Source organism: Phlebotomus argentipes, unplaced genomic scaffold (assembly GCF_947086385.1).
Source record: "Phlebotomus argentipes unplaced genomic scaffold, Phlebotomus argentipes genome assembly contig_15, whole genome shotgun sequence".
Lineage (NCBI taxonomy): Eukaryota > Metazoa > Arthropoda > Insecta > Diptera > Psychodidae > Phlebotomus > Phlebotomus argentipes.
Genome location: NW_026776181.1, coordinates 263152 through 274958, shown reverse-complemented (window position 1 = coordinate 274958; position 11807 = coordinate 263152). Strand labels below are relative to the sequence as shown.

At 41.3% G+C, this 11807-nt stretch overlaps 1 protein-coding gene across 1 annotated transcript in view; it reads right to left on the bottom strand.

Moving 5' to 3' along the window:
- Window positions 1-2440: 2440 nt before the first annotated feature.
- LOC132262555 (laminin subunit alpha lam-3) overlaps window positions 2441-11807 on the bottom strand; it is a 37751-nt gene continuing 28384 nt past the window's right edge. The window contains exons 11-19 of the mRNA XM_059761850.1: window positions 10244-11580; window positions 8512-10132; window positions 6510-7729; window positions 6011-6438; window positions 5289-5940; window positions 4341-4799; window positions 4059-4218; window positions 3622-3993; window positions 2441-3213 (exon numbers count right to left, since the gene is read on the bottom strand). Coding sequence (XP_059617833.1) covers window positions 3065-3213; window positions 3622-3993; window positions 4059-4218; window positions 4341-4799; window positions 5289-5940; window positions 6011-6438; window positions 6510-7729; window positions 8512-10132; window positions 10244-11580 — 6398 coding nt within the window. The 3' untranslated portion in view covers window positions 2441-3064. The remainder of the gene's footprint in view (window positions 3214-3621; window positions 3994-4058; window positions 4219-4340; window positions 4800-5288; window positions 5941-6010; window positions 6439-6509; window positions 7730-8511; window positions 10133-10243; window positions 11581-11807) is intronic.

Sequence of the window (11807 nt, the reverse complement as noted above, 5' to 3'; positions counted from 1 at the left end):
GTCTCGCAGAACACTAATCCCGAGCCTCGTGGTCGTGATACTGATAATCTCTTTTCGCGAAATGATGTCGCGGTATCGCGAATAGCCATTTAAATCTCTTATCACAGCAAATCCCCAACACCCTGAATCCGGAAAGATTTCGCGCGATAGCTATACATAGAAACTGAATTTTTTAGCGATACTATGTGTACACATATGTAGTGTAATCACCTCATTATGAAGTTATCAATAGTGAGAAGTGTCGCATAACAATTGCGCAAGTATACCATGTGGCTACATGATTGACGTGTGAATAGAAGTGCGATACGCATTTTGATTTAAATAATCACTGTGCCTTTCTGGACAGTTTTATATGTGTTTTGAGCCGCGAAAAATGAATTGTTAAATTTTGAAAGAGAAAGAATCTGTTGAATAGAATAGATTGAAATTACGCATATTTCACTAAAAAATTATGAAATCTGATTCTGAATTTAGTGACAAAAAACATAGTTAGAATAGAAAAAACCTCAAATAACCGTTTGATAACTGTTAATCGCGTCTTTGAGATCATCAGTGTTTCTTTTCAGTGAGTAATTTCGATCGAAATCAATAAATTTAATATGTTTAATTCTCCATTGTGCGCATTTCCCAATTTCATATCTAAGAACAATTCCTCTCCTAAACTTTTTCTGCCACTCTTGTGACATTCAGGTCAAACCTTAATCGAGTCTCTGTCGGCCAGAAAGATAAGTGCTGAACAGGGTCAAGATAGGGTTTCTTCTGTTGCGTACATGACCATTACAGAATAATTAATAAAAAAAACTCCTGAATCGTCAACTACCAAGTCACTTCCACAAAGTGCGCTTAAAATAGAAAGCAGCAGTGAGTTGATTGATAAGGAGACTTTTTCTCTGATTACCAATGAAAAAAAATTAGATAATGTATTACCTACATTCATGCCAGGAATATTTGGAGCACGAAAAAGTTGATAAACAACGTGGAGAAAGGTCAGATTTCGTTTGTAACTGATTTCGCTGATTTTGGCAAAACGCGGTCAAAGATGTTGGCTTATCTGCTGGCACAAATGTTTCATACAAAGTGAAGCCCCAGTAAAATACACCCCTAATTCAATAAAAAGGCAAATAAGAAGTTGAGGCTTCGTCACGCGGTGGAAATTTTCGAAGATTATAGGAAAGCGCATGTGAACAAACACATCACAAAGAGGCATTTGAAATAGAATTCCGACTTAATTGTTCTGCCAATTATATTCTCATCATAAGTTTGTTTTTTTTCTCAATGAACTTCGAGGCGGTTTTCTTTTGAATGAAGTTGCATAAAAAGACAAATGAAAGTGACTTTTGATGTGATTATTTATAATAACTGAAAAAAATGTAAATTAGTGTAAAAGTATGTCTATATGTAACGATTCTAAGTTTTTCACCGATTCAATGTTCAAATTGACCTCTTTTGTGAAGCAACAACGCATAAAAACTTTTATCGATGCTCTTTGACGCTGAAAATCGTTAAAATAGAGATCATAAAATCTTTCAATAAATCTTCAGTAGTGCCCAAAAATGCCAATTAGGCCACTTTAAGCTGAGCAATATTTTTCTCTTGGCGTCAAAATAACGCGTGTGTGAAAAACTTGGTGTTTCTTAATTGACTTTCGAGTGTTTGATGAGAATGTTGTAAGAATATTTCACCATTTCTTGTGCGAGAATTCCAGGAAGTAAAATTTCTCTTTAGCATAATTGATGATTCACACAAATTTCGTGACACATTTCATGATAACTCTAGCGACAATTTCTTCGGAAAAAAATAGCATAAACGGTTTGATAAAAATGCAAACGAGTAATATTCTTCAATGAGACTCTTGGCATTCATATACAATAGAAATCATGCGTCAATGTCGCAGAAAATCAAGGATAAAATCTGATGGAAATTTCTTATCTCAATCTTCTAACTCTTGAGACGACTCAAATGTTATCAGTTACATGTTATCTTTTCGCTTAACCGTTTAACTACTGTTTTGCTTGAAATTCTTTGTGTTTCAGTGAATTAATTCTCTATTTTTTCTGTGAGAATCTGCTGTACTTAATCTGAGCCTTGACAATAACTTCTTTTATGCGTTGTTTGTGGCAAACAAGACGCACCTAATGAAAGCTTAGGACAACTACTAAAGTGTCTATTTTTGGCCCAAACGCGACTGTCGTCACGTTTTTGCGCGTGGCAAAAATATTCCTCAAGTGGTTTTTTCCAAAACAATGAAAGGAAAGGCCGATTTTATGCGAGGGTGGCAGATTTACATACTTCCCGCCAAAATCTTATTTGCCTACCCCACGGCGTTCACCATCCACGCGGCGGCTGCGCTGAACCACTTCCACCGGCGAAGATTCAAAATTTCCCCAAATTTTTCCATTCTAATTCAACAAAGGAAAATTCCATTGGTTGTTCTTTGCATATATAAATAATTCATTTTAATATATGGCAAAAAAATTACTGCGAAAATAATTTAACTTACTCAACTATCTTACATTAATATGCAATACAATATAAAAAAAAAACTTTCTTCACTACTCTTTCTCTGGAGAGCACAAAATTATAAACTTGGCACAGATGAATTATTGTCACGAATATGAAAGTATAATCGCTACAAATAGTTTTTTACGATTTTACTTCATCCACAATTTTAATTTGATTCCATCCACAGATATCATTTCACTATTAAATAATTTATTTTATATGACTTCAACTTCTTAGCCTTGGCAAAATACAACAATTTCTGTATGGCAGTTATTAGCATATTAATTAAGGCAATTAAAAGTAAATGAAAAATATTTTTGAACACATTTCCACGTTATTTTTTCCCCTCCTTCCTCAGCAGTAAAAGAACAATACAAGAGCCTTCTTCCTATACACGTGAAACGCATTTTAGCGTTAAACGTGACAACCTTCTTTTGCTGCCGTGATTGATGGTGGGTTCGCTGTGATGCTACATTCGCGCTCTCCTTTCCGTTTTCGTCACATGACACAAAGAGCACGACAGAAGGAAGCCTCTCAAGGGCGCAAGCAAAAATCAGTCACCTCAATTGCCCGTCGTGAAACACTCGCTCAGAAGTACATTGGTCAAGCCGTCCATGTCAGTCCAGTCCCTAATCTCACCGCGAATCATCACGTTTCGGATGCAACCCTTGAAGTTCTCCCGGCTCAGAAGCGTTCCACTCGAGGCATTTTCTGTGAAAACACATGTTAGAATATATTGGATTTGCGTATTTGTACAATGCTTTGCGTTCGTAGGAAACAATACATTAGAAATCCATACATTGTCTATAAAAAGGTACTGAACGAAATTGTTGTAACTGACATTGATTAAAAGGACGTCAGCAGTCAAGAAATAACGCCCAATCCGTGAAATATATTTAAATAATTTTACAAATATCATGTCCAGGATTAATAGACAAATCACATTGTGAATAAAGGCTTTAAATGCACTCCAATTTAAGCATATTTTCAGAAAATTAACTGCCTGACTCGTTCATTAATAACATTGTAATTCGAGACATAATTTCCAGCTGTAATTTCCTAACGCTCAGATTATTGCATAATACTTGGACAGAACGCATCTCTCAAGTGTGTACTTGCCTGGAATGCCGCCAATATGGAGCGGGGATTTAGTGTGAATCATCCGAGAAATGTTGGACGGCTGGAGGGATGCCAGATTGTTCAACATGGGTTGATTGTCGATGCGGAGAGCCAATTGTTCCGAGTCATACAATGCTGACACGGTGTGCCACTGATTGTCGCACAGGGCGAATTTCGAGGGCAGATCGGTTTCCACTCTGATTGGATTCCCATTCCCGAAATCACACGACATCACCACTTTGCCCATGAAGACTTCCAGCGACAGGGCGGGATAGCCAACTGGTTCTGAGACACTTAGAAGAATTCCATTGAGTTCCGATGTCCGGAAGTCTAGCACAAATTCTAAATACTTTCCCACATGAAATACGCGCTCTGGAAATAGGATTTTAGTCAGATAAGCTTTTTTTTCTATTGTGAGTGTATGTAAATTCACTTACTGTAAGTTGCATAGGCGTCTCCAGGAAAATATGATCCCTTTTCAATGCGTGGAAAGCACTGGCCAATATTAAGGTGTTTTCCAGGACGCGCGAGATCCTGAGTTACATTATTAACGCTAAATCGTCGAATGCATCCCTTGAATTCTTCCAGTTTGGCGATCTGAAATGTAGAGAAGATTAGTATAAATGGATTGGCCATATGGGCAAAATCGCCCGTGGCCGTACAGTGATAAAAAGAAAAAAATAAGAGGATTTTTTTCCTATCATAACTTTCTAGCTCACCATTTCAGTCGGCAAAAGGAGAGAATTTTCAGGAATCCCACCGATTGATAATACATTTGCCGCACTAATCCTCTTGGGGAGCTTCAACTGAGCCGAACTATTGTGCCTGGAGCCTCCAGCTTCCACACTCAATGTTGCCTTCCTGTCCACACTGCTCAGCGATACATGATGCCAGTGGCCATCGTTCAGTTTTAGAGGCAGTCGACGCTCCTCTCGGCGCCTTCCTCTGATTACCAGCAAGACGTGGCCATCTCTCAGCGTAAGAACTACGTAATGCTTCTGCTTCTCCTTCGATCCTGGCGCCACGAAGAGCACACCATTGGGATAAAAAGTACGGAAATCGAACTGGATGTTGAAGTTCTTTTGCCACATGTGTCTTCCAGGGATGTTTAAGATGGAGTGACTTCGAGGTCCATCGCCAAATTTGAAGGCATTCGGCTCATAAGAGTAGCTGCCCACCTATCAAGGCAGTTTTAGTTATCATATGTTCGTTAGAGAAACACTTTTAAACTGTGGTATATAAAATAACTTTAAATTACCCAGAAAATGCCTCCCAAATTGTTAATGGATGATAACAGAAATATTGCTCATTTTTTATATGGTGATGTGTTTTTCTACATTTAAACCATTTAAACGCACAAGATTTGAGGCGATTACTCTAAAAGCCTTTTACACACTGTTTCACAATAAGGAATCACTCAACTAAAATATACAATATAAGGATATAACTTCCAGAGAAAGTTCATCATAGAAAAAATTGCCAAAATAGAGAAATTACTACTTGTGTGTTGTGAGTAGCAAATTACGGTATTAGTTGATTTTCTATGCGCACTTCCAAGTCTCGTCCTAGGGAGATCCAAGATTAGTTAGTAAATAGATAATTTTGTGAGACAGAAAAAGTGACTATTTCGCTAGAGATTGAGAAAGTGCCCTGTGACAGTCACTCACCCTGTGACAACCTTCAGGAGATGGAGTGAAGCTCTTCCCAATTGGTTCTGTCTTCAGCAGCACTTCATGCAGATGTCCATTGAGGCCCATCGACGGTCCAGTTCTGCCCAATTCCACACCTTCAAAATTAACGGGATTCCCTAGTGAAACTGTGTCGTTGTTGAAGACAATGTCCTGTATGGAGCCCATGAGCCCGATTTTCTCAGTCGGCGGCAAGTCGTCAAACTCCTGAGTCAGCGGTACTCCACCCAAGAACAAACCGCCTTCTTCCCCAGGCAGTGTCACAATGCTGGAGGCATTTGGGAGATGCTTCGATGCCTGGAGTTTATCATCGACTCGCAACTGAAGCTTTCTCTTGGTCTTCGTTACACTCACAACATGGTACTCTCCATCATTAACCATCATCTCTGACGTGAGATGAATCCCACCACTTCCTGCATTTATCCAGAGGTTCACATGACCCTCTTGGAGCCACACAGAATAATTCCCTCGCAAATCCTTCTCATCATAATCCACCAGAACTCTTCCCGGATACCCGCCCAAGAGCAGCAAACATTCCGGCTGGAGTGTTCTGAAGACAAAGGCAAAGTTCGCCACACGATTCAACGTGTGAGATGGCAACTCTACATATCCATCGCCGTGGAATCCGCCTCTGCAGGAAAACATCAATTAACATCGCGTGCAACGTGCCAATAAGTGCAATATACTCGTAATTTAATTACCTGGCGATGTTCTCCTTGCACGATGGCTCAACGCCGAAGTAATTAGAACTGTCGAGAGGATCGTACGTCTCTTGATTAATCTGAATGTCCTTCATGCATCCCAGAAAGGCATGATCTGCGCCAGGAGCTTTAGATGTGCCAGACTTGAAACCCGGTGGCACTCCTCCCAAATAGTAGCTCGTATTGGACAGATGAGGGAGAGAATCAAGGCCTATCGGAGCCGTTGGGGAGCCAGTATGATTCTCTTTATCCACAATCAAACTGCCATTCTCTGTACTGCCCTTGCTGAACTCTCTAGCTGCTGCCACATTAACCCACTCGCCAGTGTTGAACTTCTTCGTTGTGTTGATCTCGAGCTTTATCTCACCACCATAGTCAATACGGAAAACAATTCGTCCCTCATGCAGTGTGAGTGAAATTGAACGGTTCTGAAAAATAGGAAAACATTAATAAGGATGTAATAATAATAATAATGATTCATTTATCAATAACTACTTACATTCTTTTCATCAACTGTGAGAAAGAGAAGTGCATTCTCATCACGTGTCCGGAATTGCATTTGCACTGAGAACAGCGTCCTTCTGTAGGGTTTAGGTCGAGTCTTCTTGACCACCGAGTATCCTTCGCCGTTAAAATACCTCGAATTGATGGTTGAAGTTGACTGTTGAGGTCCAAGCATTGCTCCACCGCATTCTCCTTCGCTGTGCGCAAAATGCCACAATCCGTATTGCTTATCATCAATGTAGAGCTGATAGAGAGTAACTCCGAGACCCTCACGGTTAATGAGCTGAGGAGGACGAATATCCTTGGGTACTCCTCCAATCCAGACTCTATTAGCTGGTGAGAGGCTAAATCTCGTGTATTCAATGCCACTGTCTCCGGTTTCAACTGATGAGTTGGAGTAGGTGCCGTACTGAGTCATTTGACGGACTGTCAGACTACCAATGTTCATTGTTCGGTTTGCTTCAATCTGATACCATGCTTCATCGAGCTTGGGATCCTTGTGTTGCATCTCAACAGGGTGCGTAACTATCGTTGTTTTTCCACCCAAATTCCACACTAATCTTATGTGACTTTTCACCATTTCCACAGCAATGAACCTCTGATCTTCGCCCTGGATGAAGATTAAACTAGAATCATTGATATTGCGATTCAAAGCAATTGACATTTTGATCGTGTTGGATGTTGTCAATCCGAATGTTTGGGGCATATAAGATCTCTTGCAATCACCAGCATCTGATTCTATGGACACTCGAATGCCTTCAGCTGCATGCTTGGCTCTGGCAATTTTGTCTTTGAGCGCTTTCAGCTGGGCAGAAAGAGTGTCATTCCAGTTCTGGACAATTTCATTGTTCTTCTCAGCCATTTTTTCCATTCCCAGCAACATGCTTGTCGCAGCTTTAATGCTACTCGTACTGACTGAAACGTTCTCCTGGGCAAAACCTAAGTCTGCTTCCCAGTCAGGCTGAAGTGTTTGAAGCTTAGCCTTCAGCAGATAAACGCCACTGTTCATATTTTCCGCAATGCGATGAACATCTTGCATTTGTGTTGAGATTTTCTCTGCAGTGTCTTTCATACCACGAATGGTATTCATTGACTCCACATTGGATAAAGTGCTCAAATCATCCATCACGCGATTATTATCAACGCCAGTTTTGAAGACTGTATGCTTGGTGTTTTTCACCACATCCTGAAAAGCCTCCAGAGACTCCTTCAGACCTGCAAATAAATGACCAAAGACGTATTAGAGTCTCTCTGCACTGAGAGAAATTGAACGTTTTCCCTGTTTCTCAAGCAAAAATTCAAATACGACAAAAACGGCTTAATTTTCAGAGTGTGGGCGTATGATGACTACAGTGACGTACCCATAGGATTCATTTATTACCTTTTAAATCTAAGTAGTATAACTCGTTTAGGAATTGTTCAAAATGCCACACGCTCAAAATACACCGCAACAAGGCAAGAAAAATCAATAAGAAGGCAAATGCTAACTTTAGTTCAATCTGCATGTAATATTAATTTAATGTTGTAGAAAATAAATTACGAAAATTAATTATGGGGCACAATACGATAAAATTGGTATGGCAAATGCGACAAAATCATTTTGAGGAATTGAAGAAAATTTCCAGTGGAATCGCGTGACGAGGCATGATAAATTTTCCACCCATGATGTTTTAAAACTTTTCAATCCATTATTGCATTAGATGGGTAGACTTTTCTGTATTTATTCATCCATTAAAATAGTTTGTTTATAAATTATAATATATGTAAGTATACTTCGTAGATATTTATTCATCTTTGCTCGCGGCATGTCTTTTCTTATTCCTGGCGAAACAGCAAGAATTAACCTTCCCTCGTGACGATAATCTTATCTCTTCACTCTAGCCGGAAAGTTTATTTTTGCTTAGTTTTCCAATAGTTTTCCCTTCATTACTTGCGATGGAAACTTTTTTACTCCTTCCACCCCATTTCTTCAGCTGTTAAAATTACCAGAGACTCACCTTCGATTTTTCTTTTCTCCTTCACGGCTTCCTCAATAATGTCCTGAGAGTCCTCTAGAGAATTTGTGGCTCTCTCTACGAGGGACACATTTCCAGATGGAGATAACTCACTTTGAGCCTTAATTGCTGCATCCTTCGTCTCCTTGGCGGCTGTTTTGGCTTCCTCAACAAGTTGAGTAATGTTCTTGTAGACAGTAACAGCTTTCAGAGCCCGTTCAGCGCCTTCTTTCGCATCCTGGAAAAGGTCTCTTCCCCTCTGTGCCTTTTTCATGAGCTCCTCGGCATGTATCTTAGCCTTGGGCAGAATGTACTCCTCCAGATTAAACAGCTTCTCATCAGCATCCGCAAGTGTGCCATTGAGTTTATCGCACAGCAAATCCATATCGTCAATATCTCTCTCCAGACTCTCAGCATTCTCGTTAATCTCATTGGCCATCACATCGAAGGCTTCCTTCTTATTCAAGTAGGGATATTTCTCACTTTCATCCCTCAGTGCTGCAATTTTATTGAATTTCTCCATAAGTCCTTCGAGAATTGAAGCTGAATCTTCAATAAGATCTCCAGATTTGTCCACATTAACCGAGGTATTTCCGTAAAAGTCCATAAACTGATCAAATTTCTCGCCAAATCCTAGCAATTCTGCTCTCAGATTTCGGAGATTCTTCATCTGCTGCTTAGCCAATTTCGACATGTTGAGCCAATCGCTGTATTGACGCTGCCAGCAAGGAATTTCTCCATTAACTGAATTGCCACCAATATGACTATCTCGAATCTGCTGGAGATATTCATTTGCCTCACTTAGAGCAGTTTGAAGATTTGTGTGATGATCGTGAGTTCCGTACGAATTCAGTTCATCAATAGTATTTAGAATTTTATCTCCGATATTATTAATTAGCTCGAACAGAGATTCTGCATCGCTCTTCAGGGAATCCACGGCGTGTCTTCTTTTCTCCATCTTTGAAGGCAATTTACTACCCCGAGTGAAGATATTATTAGCCCTCGATGTCATTTTATCAATTCTGGTATCATTAAATCGCTGGAGAGTTTGCATTGCATGCTCGCGCCTCTCTAAAGCCTCAATCAGTTTGTCACTCTCCGTCTCAAAATCCTCAACGGTCGCCCAAGGAGCGACGATCTCAATCGAATTGATGTGCACATCCAGGCTGTCAAGAAGCTCTCCAATATCATCAGCACTGTCTAATAAAGTGAGTGTGCAGTTGTCACAGAGGCGACATCTCCCATTCTGAATCACATGTCGCTCCTCTAAGCACTGGTCACAGCGTCTGCCCGTGATTCCTGGACGACAGTTGCATTGTCCAGTCTTCTCATCACACTCACTCGAGATGATTCCTTCCAGGTTGCATTCGCACGCCTCACAGAAGCCCTCATCATCATCAGGTGTGCCAAAAAAGCCCGACAGACATCGTTCACAGCGCAATCCAGTGTAGCCTGGCTTGCATATGCAACTCACAACCTTATTGTGAACATGACAACCGCGGGCAAAGTTCTTCCTCGTCTCGGGACATGGACACGCCAAGCAGCCAAGATCAGAGTTTGGATTGCCATAGAATCCCTCTGCACAAGATTCACAGTGATGTCCTCCAGTGTTTTCGCGACATTTCTGAGAAGAGTATTTCATATTATTAAATAGAGAATAAATAGGAGAAAATGTAGCTATTCGCTTGTAAACAGATTCCCTCTCTTCTTCTACCTACATATGTGTAATACTCACCAAACATATTCCAGTCTCACGATCACATTTCTCACTGCGTCCGTTGCAGCTGCAGGGAATGGCAAAGCCCACAATCTCCTCCAGATTCGTGCTGATCTCCACGTCTGTGACATTCTTCCACCTGTAGAATCCCTCTGAGGGATTCTGGCAAGAATGTCCATCGTAGCTTTCAGGGCATTCGCAAATCTCCACCCCGAGTGCTATGTTGTTCGTGGAACCTGCCAAGAAAATGCCCGTGTCCAGACTAATATTGCTAATGACCACTTGAGTGACGTCTGCCAATGTTGTTCCTCGCACGAAAATGTGCTGAATGTCTTGGAGCGCAGTCATCATCATTCCTCTTGTGACATTGTACTCGAGATTGAAGTGGCGATGAACCCAGAATCTCTCGCTTATAGGCACTTTGAATGTGACATTAGGCGATGTGTTGTAGATCTCCTGGCCAAAGTACTCAATCACAAATTTCCCATGGGAGTGAATCTGCACGAGTGGATAATTCCGGAGGATGTCTTCACTCAATTTCGTGTCACAACCCTCAGTGGTGAGGGTGAACTGAAGAAATCCTCCATAGCTTCGTGTTTGGTCGCCGAAGAACGTGGGCGGAAGTTGAAAATAGAGCGGATGGTGAAATTTTATGTAGGATCCAATGGATACGTTGCCAGTGGAGCTGGGAATCAGACTCACGCGACCTATTTTTTCAATATCCGCATCTTCCTTGTGCACAGTTGCGCCCTCCATCTGAATGACAATTACATAATCGTAGTCCTCAGTTAATGGCTTGAACGGCGTGATGTACTCCACACTCAAGTTTCTCGCTCCAGCTTGACGAATCTGTCCCCACGACAAGTGACTCTGAGTACATTCCTGTGACCGCCCAAAGCAGTAACATCGCGTGCATCCTTCATAGTTCTGCGTTGAGAGGCCGAACGTTGCTTGACGGCACTGATCACACTTAAGTCCAGTCACAAGCTCCTTGCATGGACACTGGCCCAAGTGGTCGCACTCAATGACATCCAGCCAATGCTTCCGAACGGAGCCTCGAACATCGCAGTTACATCGGGTGCAGTGCGGATAGCCAAAGTAACCCAGTGAGCACTGATTGCATGTCCTCCCGAAGAATCCCTCGCGACAGGAACACTGACCATTGACGGTGTCACAAGACTGGCCAATGGATCCCATCTTGTCACACTCACAAGCGCGACAGCCAAGTCTGTGCTGCCATCCCCACGCATTCTGGGTGCACTGATTGCACTCTGCACCTTTGCTCAGGGGTGGGCAGACGCACCGGCCGGTTTCTTGGTCACAAACATATGAAGAGGTGGGACAAGAGTCGCATTCTACATAGAAATGTAATAAAGAAGCGAATTAATCGATTGCATGACTATTGAATTTGCGGAGTATAATAAATCTGCCACATGGCAGAGTATCCTATTCTGGTCACGTTTTCCGTTTCAAATAAATAGCCAAGGATCAGGAAATTATTCATGTAATTCAAAGTTATAAATGTTACACCCGGAACTAGATTGATACCGAAAAGAATAAGAAATCTTTGTCGTGAAAGCAT